This window comes from Corticium candelabrum, chromosome 1, assembly GCF_963422355.1.
Source record: "Corticium candelabrum chromosome 1, ooCorCand1.1, whole genome shotgun sequence".
In the NCBI taxonomy this organism is placed as follows: domain Eukaryota; kingdom Metazoa; phylum Porifera; class Homoscleromorpha; order Homosclerophorida; family Plakinidae; genus Corticium; species Corticium candelabrum.
In genome coordinates, this window is record NC_085085.1 from 15,397,043 (window position 1) to 15,415,377 (window position 18,335).

The 18,335-nt window shown below is 41.3% G+C and overlaps 3 protein-coding genes across 4 annotated transcripts in view; 2 read left to right on the forward strand and 1 right to left on the reverse strand.

The window, feature by feature from the left end:
- Window positions 1-521, forward strand: part of LOC134179082 (serine/threonine-protein kinase TAO1-like) — a 6,872-nt gene extending 6,351 nt beyond the window's left edge. For both annotated transcript variants that reach the window (XM_062645987.1, XM_062645993.1), the window contains exons 19-20: window positions 1-103; window positions 158-521. The exon at window positions 1-103 is cut by the window's left edge and continues 80 nt beyond it. In XM_062645987.1, the coding sequence (XP_062501971.1) occupies window positions 1-103; window positions 158-355 (301 nt within the window). In that variant the 3' untranslated portion in view covers window positions 356-521. The remainder of the gene's footprint in view (window positions 104-157) is intronic.
- Window positions 522-585: 64 nt separating this feature from the next.
- Window positions 586-4,970, reverse strand: LOC134179099 (RNA exonuclease 1 homolog). The gene is made up of 13 exons (XM_062645998.1): window positions 4,762-4,970; window positions 4,571-4,661; window positions 4,073-4,490; window positions 3,769-4,011; window positions 3,453-3,719; window positions 2,613-2,943; window positions 2,399-2,557; window positions 2,217-2,330; window positions 2,076-2,149; window positions 1,840-1,959; window positions 1,659-1,774; window positions 778-1,037; window positions 586-726 (listed from the first exon to the last, which is right to left on the reverse strand). The coding sequence occupies exons 1-13, from the start codon at window positions 4,862-4,864 to the stop codon at window positions 614-616; spliced, it is 2,409 nt and encodes an 802-aa protein (XP_062501982.1). The 5' UTR covers window positions 4,865-4,970; the 3' UTR covers window positions 586-613.
- On the forward strand, window positions 4,916-17,414 carry LOC134179072 (ubiquitin carboxyl-terminal hydrolase 32-like). Its single transcript, XM_062645977.1, has 31 exons — window positions 4,916-5,026; window positions 5,096-5,223; window positions 5,278-5,383; window positions 5,474-5,604; window positions 5,673-5,829; window positions 8,261-8,392; window positions 8,448-8,555; window positions 8,617-8,891; window positions 10,178-10,345; window positions 10,410-10,910; window positions 10,964-11,107; window positions 11,172-11,465; window positions 11,531-11,602; window positions 11,937-12,021; window positions 12,151-12,228; window positions 12,477-12,730; window positions 12,788-12,844; window positions 13,274-13,320; window positions 13,384-13,453; window positions 13,516-13,575; window positions 13,715-13,829; window positions 13,894-14,045; window positions 14,110-14,583; window positions 14,954-15,129; window positions 15,192-15,269; window positions 15,325-15,445; window positions 15,516-15,634; window positions 15,687-15,759; window positions 15,993-16,646; window positions 16,708-16,800; window positions 17,102-17,414. Exons 1-31 carry the CDS (start codon window positions 4,969-4,971, stop codon window positions 17,264-17,266), a joined length of 5,145 nt encoding a protein of 1,714 aa, XP_062501961.1. The 5' UTR covers window positions 4,916-4,968; the 3' UTR covers window positions 17,267-17,414.
- The last annotated feature ends 921 nt before the right edge of the window (window positions 17,415-18,335 follow it).

Genomic DNA, 18,335 nt, shown 5'->3' on the forward strand with positions numbered 1-18,335 from the left:
GTACCAACACAAGCTGCTTTCCGATCTCAAGGATCAACTACAAAAAGAAAAAGACGCGTTGGAAAACAGAGTCAGACAACGTGAAGAGCAATTGAAACAGAGAGTGAGTACAGCAAACTGGTAACCTCGTTGTGTGTCTAATTGTTGGCTTTTTCAGGTGTACGAAGAAAGCACTCGTTTGCAGGGCATTCGATTAGAACGACAACAAGAACTCAAGCAACGGCAGATCGCTGAGCTCCAGGAATTTGACGAAAGTCCAGGTAGTGGATTTGTTCTAGGAGTCAATGTGGACCCTCGAAAATCGCGAAGTGGCAGTACTATTCAACGTGAGCCAGCCACGTTCGCACCACCGTGAATAGTTGGATTGAAATGAGTCGACTTGAGTTTAGGCATTAGTACATTTGTAGAGGTACTCGCAGATTTTATGATCTTAGGAAATGGGTGACTGGTAGCTTACTTGACTTCAATTTTTTCCTGTCAACTTATTGAACAGCAACAATTCAATCTATGATTTTCCTTTACATTTCGTACATGGGTGTGGCCATCATAAAGCATCCCATTGTGTTTGATGGCCTCTTGATGACACAAAACCTCAACTGAAAATAAACCTCAATTACTTGACTTTAGTGGTTCGTTTTCGTGTCTGCTTCGCAAAGTCTTTCTTGGCTTTCCAAATCATCAGCTCCATGCAAATCGCCGAGTCCTCAAAACTGTCATGACCTTGCACTGCAAGACACTTGTTAGATTACCCACAGGAAGATATTGGATTTATGTTACCATGTTCTTGTATTATTTTCTGTAGAATTTCTGCCGCCAGAGTTCTCAATGCTCGTCTGTAGGGCAGGCCTAAACGATGCGGAAAGACGATGCTTGTGTCTATCACCTTACTGTGGATAATCTTGAGAGCCAATAGATCCGAGTTTAAACTGTGGCCGATAAGAATAGTGTCGGCAGAGAAAACGGTGAGCAGATGTTGCTGGATATCTTCGAGACGTGTGGTAACACCATCAAGCATGGTTGCTGTAATGCCACTGAATCTAGAGTAAAACAGACAATATGTATTTGATCGACGTAACAACAGAGTAGCAACGCAGCTGAAATTGTTATAATCATGTAGCACAGCAGAGCAAGGTAGTAATGTTTACAGAGGTGTGTGTGTGTGTGGTGTGTGTGTGTGTGTGTGTGTGTGTGTGTGTGTGTGTGTGTGTGTGGTGTGGTGTGTGTGTGTGTTGTGTCTGCGTGTTTGTAAACATGCTATCTTTGAATGGCTTAACATATCAATGTTGCCAAAATCTCGTACAAGTTTGAAAAAGGCATCCCTCTAAACAGAGACCCCCAAGAAGGAATTAGCAAAACTGCCACATGGGTTGTGTGATCTCATCATAAAGATGGCTTCTAGTTTCTAAATATTTTGAACAAACTTTTATGCTGCCATTCACCCACACATTGCATCTAGTGCTACGCAAATCTGTTTGACAAAAGAGGCAAAGGGCCTACAGAGGGAATGTGGTAAGAGCACCTGTTGTTTGAAGGCATTTACAGGCATTTACTGAAGCAAGAGTTAAGTCACAATGAGGGTCCAATGAAAAGACTATGAGCTCAGTGTTCTTCACACAAGCGAAATATCATTTTGGTAGACAAATACAATAAATGGTTACCTTGAATTGTAGTCTACTATTGGCAACTCGGGTCTAACCAATGAATCGTATGTCTTGTTCATTGCATGGTCGACGACCGTGACACGTGTCAACTCCAGCCCAGCAGCAGTATAACACTGTAAGACAAGACACGAACCCGTAGCCACTCGGTAAAACAAATCATTGCTAATACTATGCCAACCATCTCACAGTCGAGAGCATAGATGCCTGGGCAGTCAGCAGACGAGTCGGTATCTCTGTGTTGCGTTGTAGTAACAAATCCACCTCTTATCGTGTCCTGTTCACCACTGGTAACATGACACTATAAACACACAGACGTTAATTATTTCTTGAAGATAAAACACCTCAGTTTTCGTTGCCAAAACTGTGACTCATCCACAATGACTGGTGTCTCTATCTTTCATACCAATAACTCACCTCTGCCACTTGACAGCCCTTTGACCGAGTTTCTCCCTGACAGCATGAATAGACTGTATGGATTTCTCCTGTTTCTGTCACAAAATATGCATACAATGTAGCACTACAGTCTACTTATTCCAGGATGACTGTAAATTTTACCTTTGGTTTTTCGTAGTCTTCCATAGTGATACAAGCATTTCTCTTTCGTCAGGTAGCGTCCATCTGGTGTCATACTAAAACGACTCCCACAACGACAACATAAATGTTGCAACTCTGAACAAACAATTTGGAGGGATTACATGTGAAGTACGTGAACATGATCATTTCACACTGTACTGTACCTGTATCGGAGAGCTGCTTAATCGGGTTTACCTTGTATAATCCAACTTCAGAAATTGTAGCAACAGTTGAACTAGAAGGATGAGGCCGAGGGTAACCGAATTGACTGAGCTGATCTTCTGACAAAAGATATGGCTGCAGAAGCTGATACAGTCTGCTAACTACAAAACATGTTACACAACTGGCTAAACAGTGATGTTGTTAAGCAAGATGCACCTGCGTCGACAGCATTAATTGGATCAGTTGGTGTTGATGCCTTCTTGTCCAACTTTGGTCTCTTTGCTCCTGGTTCTGTCTCTGTAACTGAATCTAAAAAGTTGCTAGCCTTCCTTTTTAGCTGTTCTGTCTTTGCCTTTTCGGGATTGTGTGAGTGAAGACGCTTCTTTGCTCGTGCTGCTGTTGGTGTAGACATTGTGCTCGATGGCTGAGTAGGAATGGCATGTGTTGCAGCTTCATTTCTGAGACGTTTTAGAGTGAGAGAGCCCTTGTTGGTGTACGATTGCCGCATAATACATGCTGTAAACAACGCTTCCTCTTCTTGCTGTGCCTATAAAGAAATCAAACAAATCACATTCAAATTATTACTGCAAGTCTACACTAACATGTCTAATCACTGTCCCATGCACATTGCAATTGGTGATTTATTATAAAATCATTTAGCTGATAATAATGTGTAAAAGTATAGTCCAGTGACCAGATATCGGTTGCCATAGCAAACTGTAAAATCTCATTACAGTCATAGTAATCTGGACATAGAGTCTTTTATTTGTTCCATCATGATAAAGCACAGTAGTCTTGATATCTCATTCCCAAATTACAACCTATTTGATCTATGACCACACCAACGACTGAACTGTCTGCATGATAGCAATGCCTAATGTAAACAACATGACCCAGCTGCAGAAAGCAGGCAAATTTGTGACTTTGCATCACTGACAAGAACGAAGACACTGAAGGTTAGAGTGATTGTGTATGCATCAACCAAGCAAAAAAGAGTACATTAGTAGTCTGTACGTCTTCTACGTAGTACAACAGATATCTGAGTGTACACTGTACCTTGTCATAAGCTTCTTTCTCAGTCGTGCAGATCTTGAGACACTCGTCGACAAAACAGTCCAAATACTTCTGCCTCAAGTTCGTTGGTATTTTGCCTCCAGCTTTGAGTAATATAACTGGCCTTTGTACGTTAGATTCAGATGATGATGATAATGATGATGTAGACACATTTTTCAATGTGTGAGCTACTCGCTTTCTTGCAATAACTGGTGCATGTGATCGAGACTGTCGAATAGCTGCTTCTCGCATATCTTTGTCAACTCGAGCCTAATGCACACTTAGTGACTGCACTGCATACATTGCATTGTCGGACTACCTTAGCTGCAGCTGCTGCCGGATGAGCCATCCGCTTCTTGATTCGTACACCACCAATCCCACTATATCTCTTTGTTGATGTGTTCAACTGCAACTGCCTTTGTTCATTGGCATGTTCATCCGTGGTATTCATACATGTACTAGACACTAATGTCGATGATGTCATACTGCAATTGGAACCCTTCACTTTATCTACCACAGGTACTGAATACGCATTCAGCACTTTATCAACAGCGGAGCCAATCTGTAACAGCACGCACACACTCAATCTCTCACAGTTAACCATAAGCCATCACATCACAGACATCATCAAAGTAGTCTTCGTGGCTTGTCGCATTGTGTTCAGACTTCACATGTGATGACATTTTTTCGTTTGCACTACAAACGTGTTGATCAGCTTCTATTACAGCAAGTCGACTCGATGTAGTAGTTGGTGGCTCTGAATGCACCAACTTATGTGTATTATCAATTGTTTGATGTTTTGTGTCTTCAAGCAAGTCTTTGTGTAAAATTCGACTGCAATCAGTAGCTGGTTGTGATTGCTGCATTGCATTAGTAGCAGGCATACCCGTTTCTGCATTTAAAGCAGCACTTGATGGAGAATCTGAATGCGTGCCTGCATCGCTCTCAGGAATAGATCTACTTGTTTTGTTGTTTCTGTCTTTCAATGTCAATGTATTTGCTACAAGATTGCCTTTCTGTGTCGGCAACTCTTTAGTTTCACTGCATGTTTACATATAATAAAAACAAAACTGGTATAGCATTTCCTATTTTAATTTTAATTTTATTGTTGCTATAGCAACCTTCTTGACACGTTTACTACTGAGAAATCCTCGAGCCGCTTTGCAACATCGCTATGCGCCTGTTTGTTAAATTGCCTCGAGCCTGTCGTTTCTAAAATCACAGATAACAAGGCATAAGCACGCGCTAAAAAATACTCCTGTAATAAACGATCCGTGCTAACGCGCGCTAGTCCGGATCCAACGCAACTAACCTGAAGGTGCGACGTGCTTGAAATGGCAATAAGGTCGGTGACAGAGAGCGTGGGCAAAGAACGGACACATAACACCCCTGAAGTAACCAGCCGACGGCAACATGACGAGCTACGGCACCAACGCGATGACGCCACGTACGTAGGCGTGGCCAAACTAACGCAAAACGTCCTGCGCTAATTAGACTTGCATGTCAGCGAGTAACGGAGATGGGACAAATCGACTCGAAAGCAAACCCCCTCTCCTACGAAGAGGCAGTCTCAAGAAGTAAGAACAACACGTAGTTTACGCCGCTACCTGTTACTCCACTCTCTCTCTCTCTCTCTTTCTCTTCAGTGTCACCGAGCGAACTCAAACGAGTCCGAACTTCCTTCAAACGTATGGTGGGACTCAACAACCAGATGACAAAGAACTGTTTTATACGCGAGGTATTCGGAGATGCCTTCCCGGCGCGTCTGGCTGAGGTAAGCCGGAAGATGGACACACCCCTGGACGAGTTAGACCTCGTTATATTTCAGGAATTCTACGACATGATGGGAGGTGGTCGGAAAGGCATTGCTTTTAAAGACCTCGTTAGTGGACTAGTTTTGCTGACGAAAGGCAGTTCGGAGGAACGTATTAGATGTAATATTCGTCGCATTTCACTTTCTAGCTCTGTGTCTGTGTGTTGGATCGCAATGATTTTTGTTTCTCTCTCTCTCTTTTTTTGTGTAGTTTTGTTTTCGCTCTTCTCGTCTGATGGGCAATGGATATTGCAGTGTGATATGGAGAGTATGGTTTTGTCGTTGGAGGGTGCTGGTCAGGTGCCAAAGTCCGTGAGACAACTCTTCATGCGCAGTTCGACTGTCAGGATTCCTGCATCGTTTTCTCTGATTGTTTGTTGTGTGATGTGTTTTGTCGGATGTTTGTATAGCCGGGAAGAATTTCGTACGAGGTCTTCAGGAGTTGGCTGGTTCGGAATCCGCATGGTTTGCAGGTATCTCAGTGGTTGTTGGTCTGCTCTGCGCTGCAGTTGAGTGAGAGTGGTGAAGCTCCTACTTATCAGAAAACTATTGCAGAAGTGACTAGCTGTAAGCTTGTCGTCTGGTTTTTTGTTTTCTTTTTGTAGTCTTTACTGTTAAGGAACCCTAATTGTATTAATTACAACTTTGTGATGAAACTATATCAGTGCTTGTTTTTTAGTGTTTATAATTGTGCTTAAAATGTATTGAAATAAATCAAGACAGATAGACAGACAGACAAACATATAAAAAAGACACCAAAATATAGAAATATATATTACTAAATATATATTACTAAATATATACCCTTGTCTGTCTGTCTGTCTGTCTTTCTTTCTATGAAATATATTCTAGAACTTACACGCCAAATCATGAATCTAAATTGTTTAATTAACTAAATCATGTGTTAGTCTGTTTGTCTGTCTGTCTGCTTATTTATGTTTTTGTCTTTGGCTGTCTGTTTATCTGCTTCTGATGTTTGCCTGCTTGTGTGTCTCTCCTTTGTCTGTCTCTCTGTCAGCATAATATGGTACATGTATGATTTTTTAGTTGTTGTTACATATCAGTGCTAGTTGTCAGTACAGTAGGACACTACTTATCCGACACTCAGTTATCCGACAGCATGGATTATCCGACGGTGCATGGCTTGTCTGAACTGCAAGGCTGTGCACAAGCTAGGATATACGATTCCTGTGTGTACAGTACTGTATCCATGATCCACGTGTTGTCAAATTAAATGTGAAGCTCTAGAAATGGTTCTTCAGTACCTGGAAGAACAACCTGAAGTTTCAGTAAGCACAATGGTCCAACTGAATGGGCTGCTGATGAAAACTACAGCAAGAAGAGCGAAAGCATTGATCCAGACTAAGATTAGTGGTTACTTTAAGTCTTGACATTTCCCATTAGTGTTCTTCCTAGTCAAAGAAGTTGTACTGTATTAGTTGTTACATGTACAACTAGATGTTGATCTTCTTTAAGTATTCTGCAGTGGTTTTTCAAAATGCATCAGTTATCCGATGTCTTTTTGGTCCCATGCCCGTTGGATAAGTGGTGTTCTACTGTATTATTGTAATCAGTGAATATCAATGCTAGTTGTCATTATTATTTAATATTATTGTAATCAATCAATGACTGAACCTAACAGTCATAAGTGACTGTACTACAGTGCCCCCACGCATAAATGCCCATCTGGGAGTGATGTCAGGAAAGTGCGCGTAATTCAAACGTTCTGTCATGTCTATCGACAAAACTCGGTAACAAGATTCAGCAATTGTAGCCGCATCTCGTTGTGAAAGAACTCAACAAACGGTTGCGTTTTACAGCGGGCCTCGCTCGAGGAAGCACATTTTCTTCGTATTGCACATTTGTTCGTTTTTACGCTACAGTGTTTCATTATTTAACTAGTTATTTTGCAGAAAGGGACATGACATGATTATCTAGGTAATCATTGTGGCGATTTTTGAAACGTGCTTTCGTTTTTGAGGTATTGAAGAGGAAGGCCCCTGAAGAGGGGTGCACATACGGTCGTACATCTCTACAAAACGGTAACGGAATATGGTGAAACGCAAGGATAACATAGCAGAGACGATTTCTAAAATATTCATCGTGGGGATTTCTGATTGATGCTTTTGACGCGAAGATATGACAACATGAATATGTGCAACATTCTGTATTACGCCATCCATAAATATTTTTCACTTACAGTCAAAAAAAACAACCAAAAAGCTACAAAGAACCTAAGATCTAAATACTATACAGAACAACTAAGGATTGAAAGGCCTGAAAAACAACAAGACTAAGCATCATTCAGTCTTCTGTAGTGAGAGTGACAACCCAGTCGTCCAAACAGTCCTGAATGTCTTTATCTAAGATCTCCTTGTCTGGTAAAAGTTGTCCAAGTTCACAAGAACTAGCAGAAACTTTGGATAGGTCTTTCACGTAGTCAGACATCAGCGAAGGAGACGCTAACCCGTCATTCCCAAAATGGGGACCCTCCTTTTGGTCAACAGGAACACTCATTCGCTTCCGTCTAACCTCGTTCAAAACACTTCTGTCTCTGAACAGTTGTTGCTCACTCTGACGCACAGCAAAGAAGACAGGTGCAAGAATATGGCTCGGTTGCTGTGCGACCACATAGTGTTGCAACAGTAAAAGGCAGAGCTAAGTTTATCAATCAATCAGTAACAGGCAACGCCCCTATCGACAGCCAATCACCGCCTTATATTACTAACTTTCTTCTAGAAGGTTCTGTGACATCATAATTACATTACAAGAAAACCCTTGCATCAAGGACCACACGCATCTAATCAGCTATAGCGTACGACCTCGGGGGCCCGCGCTAGGCCACGCCGAAGTTATGGGCGTTTATGCGTGGGGGCACTGTACTACACAAGTGGTGATGTCATCACAGATAATGCATCTACGCATCTTGTACGCGTTTGATTTACAGTTATTTATCTTTGTACACTATTCTAATCACATTGAGATCTTGATGATTTAGTGAGAGAGCAAGATGTTTATGATCTCGAGAAGCGATTCCACACATTGAGAATATATTGCAAAGGTGGCCAGTTTGATTCAACAGCCATGACGTCAGCAGTGTCTCCACCCATTCCAGAAACACTCTGCAAAGGCAAATTCAATGCACCATGCAAGAACATAACCATCTTGATGGGTTTCTTTTACAGGTTTGTTTAGGGCATTTGATGCCAATAGGGATGGCACTTTGGACCTCAAAGAACTGTGCATGGCAATGTCTACTTGTTGTAGAGGAACGCATCAAGACAAACTGAAATGTACTCAAAGAAGAGAGAATGTAGTTCATGTTTATCTAGATTCTTGCTTCTCTGTTTGTAGTTTCCTTCAAAGTGTTTGATATGGATCAAGATGGGTTTCTTTCGCGTGATGACTTGTCGGTTATGATTGACGGTTGTGTCCAACTAATGAGGGATGAAACGAGTGAGGCAAAAGATGGAGAGAAAGTGGAGGAATTGAAGCAGAGTACTGACGAGATGGTGCACGAATTGTTGACATCTCATGCAACTGAAGGACATGGTCTGACTGTGGAACAGTATTTGCAGTGGGCAGAGAGCAGCAGGCTCATCGATTGCTTTCTGGATGTGCTTTATCAGGTGAATTCATGATTATTGGATGATTACTTTGGTGTAATGTTGTAGTGTATTTTGAACAAACTTACATTAGGGTAATTCCTGTTCTTTAACATTCGAGCACATAATGTAGTGTTGTGCTTTTCTGAGATGAGCTACAGCCAATGTCTTATTTTGATGTTACAAAAAGGCATTCTGTGTTAGTGTATGATACATGTAGCTAATGAACAGGTAAACGAAAACAACGTCATTTGTTGCAACATCACGACCTCTACCTTGTCGTTCATCTTCGTAGACTGCAGGATTGTTAATTAATAATTAATTGGGGTGAGCCTTGGCGAGACCCTTTCTATGTGTACTGCTCTGTGTTGAGATGTGTGTGATGGTACGTACGTACGGTCTTGCAACCTACCGGCCGGAAATAACGTTGATTTTGACCCAATCACAGACGTGAAGGTTTGTGATATCATAATGCAGGTGTAAGTGTAATAGCTGTACGGCTCTCCAGGTTGCTGCGCGCCAGTTCCACGATACTAATAAGAGAATGCGCGAACAGGCTCAGACTTCTAGAGATGGCTTGATGACTGCGACCAAGAATGCAACTAAATGTGAGAACATGTCGATTTTACAAAGAAATTTACGTTAGCGCTCTATCCATGTTCTCTGCGATGTCCAAACTTGCACGTGCACGTAGGCTGCGAATGAACTGCTGTGTTCTGCGTTGCGGAGGTGCATGTATGAATCGATTTGTGTCTACTTTAAATTTCTGCATACATTGTTCGTAGCTATATAGCTGACACATCAAAATAGGAAGATGTTCACAACTGATTGCTGCGTGCCACGGGACTACTACAAGAATGCAAACAGGCTAGAACTCAAAACTACAAAGAAATTTACGTTAGCTAGACATAAACGTGCATGTTCTCTGCGATGACAAATCACTGTGTCTCGGATCTGTCTGTTCTCACTGAGGCTCGCCCCAACAATGCTGTGCATTTTTAACTAGTTATGTTATTATGTTAAATGTTATGTGACAACACCTGTATCTTTATTCCTATTATATACATAAGTGTGGACTGCTGGATGGGCATGTAATATACATTTCTTGTGTTGTTGGTGTGTGTGAGTGAGTGTTTGTTTGCGTGTGTGTGTGTGTGTGTGTGTGTGTGTGTGCACGTGTGTGCACGTGTGTAAGTGTGTGTGTGAACAGAAACAGAAGACATTGTGTTGCTAACTGATTAGTCAGTAATTATATCTTCACAGAATTTTGTTCTTTATTGTGCAGTTTAATAACTTGTATGTATGTGAAGGTGTGTCACTTGGGTTTGGGTTTGCGACCTTGTTCTTCACAAGAAGAAGGACAGATAATCAAGAAATGGATGGCAAGATCAGAGAAGAGAGGCCTCGAGCCAGGAGACACGCTTTTTCTTGTTGTGGTGTCATGGTGGAAGGCATGGCAACAATATGTACAATATGATGTATGCATGAAAGACTGTGTTCATAAACTGTTGTAGTATGTACAGGACTTTGTTATGATGTTAGGGCCCATCAGTTCTTGAGACTTGTTTGTCACCTAAAGCACACCATACGGGAGTGTCCACTCACCCTGGTCACCATCAGTTGTCAGAACTTCAATCTAACAGATCAGCATTACCTTCTATGCAATCAAATACGTTACCGAAACACTGGAAACCAGGCAGTGTTGATGGACAGTTGCATGTGCCAACAGGTGGTACAAGTAAATCATCACCCAGTAGAAGCAAAGGAAAAAAACATCTCAGTACAGGAAAATTGGGTAGTGAACGGTCGGGTCGCTCTGGTGGTGGTAAGCAAAAGAGTCGAAGAGCGGTTACTCCTGATGGGAGTTTAAGTGGTCGTCAGTTTGGTGGAGGTGGCAATCAGCAAAAACTGGCTGGCCACGTGTCTGATAGCAGCATGGCTTCGATGTCTCCAGGTGGTCATCACAAGAAAGCGTCAACTCATTCACTAGAACAACCAGGACAGATAGACAACTCTTGTCTGTGTGAACCAGACACTAAGAAGGTAAAGTTTTTGTGTCTTTGTTGGCACATCTTTTCATCCATTGTGATTCACAGAATGTGCTGATGTTGACGACAGAAGGTGGAAGGTTGAAGAACTCAGTCATTCTGAGACAAGGTAAGGATTTCGAGCTGCTTCCCGAGCCTGTTTGGAGATCTCTCTCTGAATGGTATGGCTACAAGATTTGTCTTCCTCGCTTGGTATGTTTCTTTGTGTCTACTTTAATTAAGTTAAGTTAGATGAGATGTGAGTAATGATGTATAGGTGATTATGTGTTCGAAAACTCAACGACCTACGTTGGAGCTCTTCCCTCAAGTATTTCATATTTATCGACACACATCACAGCCACAGAAATCGGCCAGTAACTGGGCTGGTGTTGGACTTGGTTTTTTGTTGGGCAGCAGCAGTAGCAGCAGTAATACCAGCAGCAACAATTATGGCACCACTGGTGGCTATGGGAGTGGAGGCACCACAAGTGGGATGGACAAGTCATCTGGAACAACAAAACGAGTTTTTAGCTATCAGGCTACTTTTAGCACAACCGCGACTGTCAAGCAGGTAGGAGACGTGTGATATTATTGTATGTAGTTGTCAATGTGAATGATGCATGTGATTTCGTGTAGATGTTTGAGTACATTCAAGGCCGATTGAGAGTGAGAGCAGAAGACATGAGATTATGGGACATGAGAGATGAGGTAGAGTATATGGGACAGCAGGTTCATGATTAAATGAAACTACAATGTAGTTTGTGTTCGTTTGTTTGTTTGTTTATTGTGTGTTTGTTTATTTGGTTGGTTTGTCTGTTTGTTTATTTGGTTGGTTTGTCTGTTTGTCAAGTATTTGGTATAATCTTTGCTTCTTATTGGTAGCAAGTGTTAGAAATTTTTACGATTATGTCTTATGTAGAGTTTGTCTGTTTGTCTGTTTGTGTATTTGTCTGCTTGTTATAGTCTGTCTGTTTGTTGCATTCATTAGAGTCTAGTGTTTGAAGATTTAGTTTAGGTAATTGGTTAGTTTGTTGATCTGTAGGGTAACATTGTATTGCTGGATGAAGATGATGACCGGATGTTATATCAGCTGAATTTGGAGGAAAACCATAAGATAATTGTTGAGAGTGAGTGCATGCTCAAGTGTTCATACTAACCACCTGGCTAGTTTTTGTAGCTGCTAATGTGATATCTGAAATTAAGACTTCTAACTCTTCACTTGTTGTTATCACATTTTTATGATGTTGCTTTGGTAGCTCGAAACAAAGACTTGAGCTGGCCAGAAGAGTTGATGTCACTGGTCAACAACAAGGGCAAAGAAAAGAAACTGTTTGGTATGTTATCAAGTGTACTTCTTATCTAGAGTTGGTATAGAACATTAAAATCAGACTGGTGTGGCTATTTGCGAGTGTATTATGTGTTTCTAATTAAAGTTTGGTATTTCTATTGGTAATAACTGATTTGCGAAGCATCAGTGTTATACCACTTGATCACAAGGTTTAGTAGGAAATTTGTCTTGTTCCTGTGCTAGTTGGGCACTTAATGTTGTCAAGACATTGACACTATGGTTTCGTCTTGTTAGCTTCGGGAGGCAATACTGTGAAGGGAGCCACTGGTCTCAGCAACTTGGGAAATACATGTTTCATGAACTCGGCGCTACAGTGCATGAGTAACACACGGCCACTGACCAACTATTTTTTGGAAGACTATCATCTTCATGATCTAAATAAGACCAATCCGTTGGGAATGAATGGCCATATAGCAAAGCGGTATGGAGACTTGGTTCAGGATTTGTGGCATGGAGAATCGTGGAATATTGCACCTCTCAAGATGCGGGTATGTGTAGATGTATAGGATGATGTTATTTTGTTTGTATGGGAATTTTATCTTTAGTGGACTATTGGCAAATATTCACCCAGATTTAATGGATTTCAGCAACATGATTCACAGGTTTGTTGTTGTTGTGTGTGTGTGTGTGCACCCAGAACTTCAAATTTAATTAATACACATGAACTAATAAATTACTATTTGTGTTATTAAATGTTATTACTGATAACTAATAGACTACGTGTTTGTCCTAAATAATATAGAGCAGGCTTTATGGGTATTTCACAGTTGTATTGGTAGTATGCTGATCATGAACTGGAATGTTGCAGATATTGATGTTTTGAGGTTGCAGACACAGTAAACAGACTGGTAGACAGACAGACAGACAGACAACAGACGGACTGGTAGGTAGTTGGGGAGACATAAACATTGATACACAGGCAGAACAACTGGCAGTGGGAAAACAGATGGAAAATATCTTAATCATTTATTAGTACTCATAAGTGTATTATGAAAGTATTATCAATGCCTCTCATTGTAAGTTTGATTTAGGAACTTTTGGCATTTTTGCTAGATGGACTCCATGAGGATCTAAACAGGTAGATGTTGATTGCGAAACATTTTTGATTTTGAGTCAATCTGCTGCTGCATTGATAATGTAGAGTTCATGAGAAGCCTTATGTTGAACTGAAAGATAGCAATGGTAGACCTGATGAAGAGGTTGCAGCCGAGGTAATCAGTGGATCTAAACCAAACACAAAACTGGATAGAGATAATGGGGCTCTCTTTAACAGGCTTGGGACAATCACTTGAAGCGAAACAAGTCTGTTGTGGTTGATCTTTTTCAAGGACAGGTAGAGTGGTCATTGCAATGCATGCACGTGTGTGTGTGTGTGTGTGTGTGTGTGTGTGTGTGTGTGTGTGTGTGTGTGTGTGTGTGTGTGTTCGCACGTGCGTGCATGCATGCCAAAGTCGTATTCTTTTTCTCATTAGCTTCGATCTCAAGTTGTTTGTCAAGTGTGTCGACATGAAAGTGTAAGGTTTGACCCTTTTACATTTCTTTCTCTTCCTCTCCCAATGGAAAACCTAATGTACCTTGAGGTCATTGGTAAGTTTGTGAGTGATATCATCAATGATTTATGCTGATTCTAATCATCCCTTGCTTGTGTTAGTCATTTGTCTAGATGGTAATGTTCCAGTAAAGTATGGGTTGAAGCTTAAAACAGGCGACAAATACAGACAGTTGAAAGAAGCTTTATCACATTTGTCTGGCCTTGATGTTGCTCAGCTTTATCTTGTAGAACTGTTTATGGGAACTGTAAGGGTAAGGTACTCATTTTTTTTATTGTAATTAGTTACCTTTACTTGAATGGAGTTGTATGATCTAGAGCTTTCCTAATGACTCTCAGAAAGTGAAACTACTTGGAGGATATCTATATGCCTTTGAGATTCCAGTGTATGATGGGAGAGGTTCATCTTCATCTGAATCAGATATGCATTACAATAAAGAATCAGAGACCAAGGAACTTGTAGATACAGTAATTGATGATGCAATATTTGAGGAGCACCAGGAGGAAACAGATGCAGAGTCTGAAGTGAATAGTCAAGGAGACAGAAAAGAACAGCCAAATGGTCAAGGAGATGAAGAGGTCGAGTCAAATGGCGACGAGAGGCGTCCAAGGACTTTGTCATGTTTGAGTGAGAAGCAGCAGGTGACAAAACATCCTTTGACACCCATTCGACCTTCTGGTGCAACTGTAACTATTGAACGACAGCCACAACCTGTAGCAAGTACCAGCAATGGTCAGGGAGTACCCCCATCAGTTTATGAGAGATTTGTTATTGCGATACACAGAAAAATGGTTAGTTGATATGTATAAACGTGTTGTAGCAGCTGAAGAGTAGTTGGACGAACAGACAGATAGAGAGACAGACAGACAGACGTGCAGACAGACAAACAGACAGATGAGAGGTGGTTTATTTATTCTTGCTTCAAGGTTGCATGTGGTTTTGCCACTGCAGAATGTAATTGCAGCATAGTCTAAAAGAAAAGAAGTCTCCAGACATTGAGTCAGATGGACAGACAGTTGATGGACAGATAAACAGACATCATTATCCAATGGGTTGCTTTGGGGTACTGTATGTAGATAAGGCATAGACTAACGTAACAAATGAATAGAAAAATTAGCAGTGTTCACTTGGTGAGAAAAAGCTCTGCCGTTATCATTTTAGATTCACACAGACGTTTATCTACTGGCACACCAGAAGAGCAGACCTAGTTTGTTTGGCACTCCAGTTATAGTTCCATGCATGGCTACAACTAGAAATAGAGATCTGTACTACAATGTGATGAAGCAAGTCTCTCGTTTGCTTAGCCAAGAAGAGCCAAGTAGTAGCAGTGTATCAAGGTACAGTAGAGCATATGTGAAATGATGGCAGTGTTTAAACCAGCTGTTGACTGCTTACGCAGAGACAAAGATGAATATCCATTTGTACTACGAACAATACAGAAAGATGGTCTTGCTTGTTCAAAATGTCATTGGTACAGGTTGGTTGTCTTTACATCAGTAGCTTGTGGTGTTATCTATTTCTGAGTTTTCTAGGATGTGTCGTGGCTGTACAATTGAATGTAATGATGATGTACAAAACCTTTCATCTGGATACATCGCAATTGATTGGGATCTTAAGGAGATGCATTTACGGTACCAGTCATCACACGAAAGGGTAGGACTAGTTCGTATCATGGATATCATGTACTGCAGTTATTCATTTCTTGTATGTTGTTGGTCTTTAGGCAGTCAAGGATCATTCGAGCATTGAACAAAATCGGAGACAGGAAATTGAGCCAATTAATCTGGATCAGTGTTTCGAGGCATTCACGAAAGAAGAGGAACTCGGAGAGGAAGAGTCTTGGTACTGGAGTGAAGTGAATCTCCTATGGCTATGTGTAATTCTGCTGTTGTAGGTATTGCTCTAAATGCCAGAAACACCAGACAGCGACTAAGAAGATGAATATCTGGAAGCTTCCGCCAATACTGGTATGCACAAAGACATCATCACACTAGACTTGGACTCGATATTGTACTGTCTATATTGTGTGCTGAAATTAAATGGCACGGGTGGATGCAGTAGCTCTGTGTTGTTCTGCTAGTTTACCCATGCAATGTAGCATGCTGTTAATATTAAATTGGTTGCTAATCTTCCTTTACATTCAATTCTTTGTAGATCAGGTTTTGTGCAAAGTTGACTATAATGTTGCTTTTTGCTGCAGATAATTCACTTGAAACGATTCCAATTTGTAAATAATCGTTGGGCTAAATCTCTCAAAGTCGTTCAATTTCCTATGCACAACTTTGACCCATCGAAGTATGTGTGTGTCTCAGCAACATCAGCTATTACAACTCAAGCAAACTCGACTGCCTTAGAGTCATCAGTTGGTGTTCAGTCACCTTCACTCCAGCGTCAATTAACTCCATCCCATGCTAGTCCAAGTGAAGAATGTACATCACCATTCCAAAAGGAAGTAGGACAAGTCGACACAAAATCAACATCACATCTTGAAGGCAAAGAAGGAAGCATCACTGTGTGTCAATCACCACTTGAGCAGGAACGTGAGGTGACTCGTGTTGGTGATAAAAAAGAGTCTGGGTCAACTTCTTACAATGGACGAGAAGCCATGGATAGAGGGGATAATTTAGAGTTGAAAAATTGGGTGGTAGTAGAGGTTAACAAGAACTCTGAACGTGATGGAAGCTGTTATCAAGTTCCGGGTAGGGCATGCCGAGTTGAATCACACCCTGAACAAGATCAGAGGCTAAATTCAAATTGTGAGGCTGCAAGGAAAGGACACGAGGACCTTCGTTGTTATCGAGAACAGTCAGCTGAGGCAAGGACAGGGCACCAGTTTGAACTTTATGCAATATCGGTAATTGCTTTTGTTTGACTTGTTTGCAACCAAGAGTCAAATATACGAATGTTTATTTCAGAGTCACACTGGCATTCTTGGTGGTGGTCACTATGTCACGTTTGCTAAGAATCCAAATGGCAAATGGTACATGTACAATGACAGCAGCTGCAAGGTACTACCATCCTGTATGTCTGTCTGTTTAGCCAATTGCTCATTCACTTGTTGACAATTTTTGCTTGTACACATGTACTTGTCCTTTTGTCTGTCGGTCTGTCTGTCTGTCTGTCTCAATACTGTCTGTTTGTCTGTCTGCCTGTCTGTTTGTCTGTCTGTCTGTTTGTCTTGTCTGTCTGTAGGTATATATGTATGTATGTATGTATGTATGTATGTATGTATGTGTGGTTGTTTGTTTAGTTATTGCAATTTGTTCTGTTTTCTTCCTAATTAATTAACTAATGCTTTGTGTAATGTAGGAAACGTCAGAAGAGAAAGTAGCCAGTGAATCACCTTACTTGCTGTTCTATCAACGAGAAAACTTTAAATTTAAATACAAACCAGATTCAAAAAGGATTATTGATGTAACCAACGATGACGAGGACTATAATACAGATGCAAGACGGTTGTGTGTAATACAGTAGTATGTAGTAGTGTCGCTTGAGTCAGAATCTTGCTTTCTTAGGCTGCATTGCTTTAGCTATTTCTCTTCTTAGTAGTAACATAGTGTATAGAGCGCCTTTAAGTTGTGACGTTTAGCGGTAAGTCTAATACATTTGTTGCTGAACTGGATCATGATCACTGATATCAAGAGTTTTGCAGTTTGGTGCTTAGTGGTACAGTGAACTGAAATTCCTTGGAAGTCTCTGTATTTGAATTCATGATCACTTACACTGTATTTGCTTACACTGTACTGTAGCAGTAGGAATACAGTGTTAATTAACGGTTTTGATAGACACACCTAGAAATCACCAATGTTTGTCGAATCACCTTGTACGCCGATATCCATCCCAGGTGAAGAAACGCCCTTGTCCGCTATAGACAAGTTCTGGCTAGTTACGGCGCGGACGGTCATCCTAATAACTCGTCTGGTGAGTCTCAACGTGTATTACAGAGGCAGCTGAATGACGCATTGCACTGTACCCTTACAGACACAAGCAGTCTTCGAGACAAGGCACGTCTCAACACAGTCGTCAGTTCATGCTGCAGCATGGTTACGGGCCATTCCAAACGTTAAGTTAGGCCTATTCATAGCTCCGCATGAAGTTACAGTTGCTCTGAAGCTATGGCTTGGAATTCCGATTATTTCTCCTTCACAATCAATACGTTGTTCCTGTGGGCGTGTAATTGATTGCTTTGGCGACCATCTTCTTGGATGTGGTCACGGTTCTTTACGTTCTAAACGCCACGATGCACTGAGGGACATCATATATCACGCATTACTGGTGGATAACGAAGGCGCTCAGCTCGAGCAACGTTGTGGTCCAGACAGCAATAGCCGCCCTGGAGATATCTTTCATCCAGATTTCGCTGATGGACGACCAGGTTATTTCGACGTTTCGATAAGAAACACCATGCAGCCGGCGTATGTCGCTAAATCCGCCATTTCTGCTGGAGCCGCCGCAATGGCTGGTGAAGAAGAGAAAGACCATCGACACGACAGCGAAGTCAATGCGGCAGGAGGTTACTTCTACCCAATAATAGTGGAGTCTT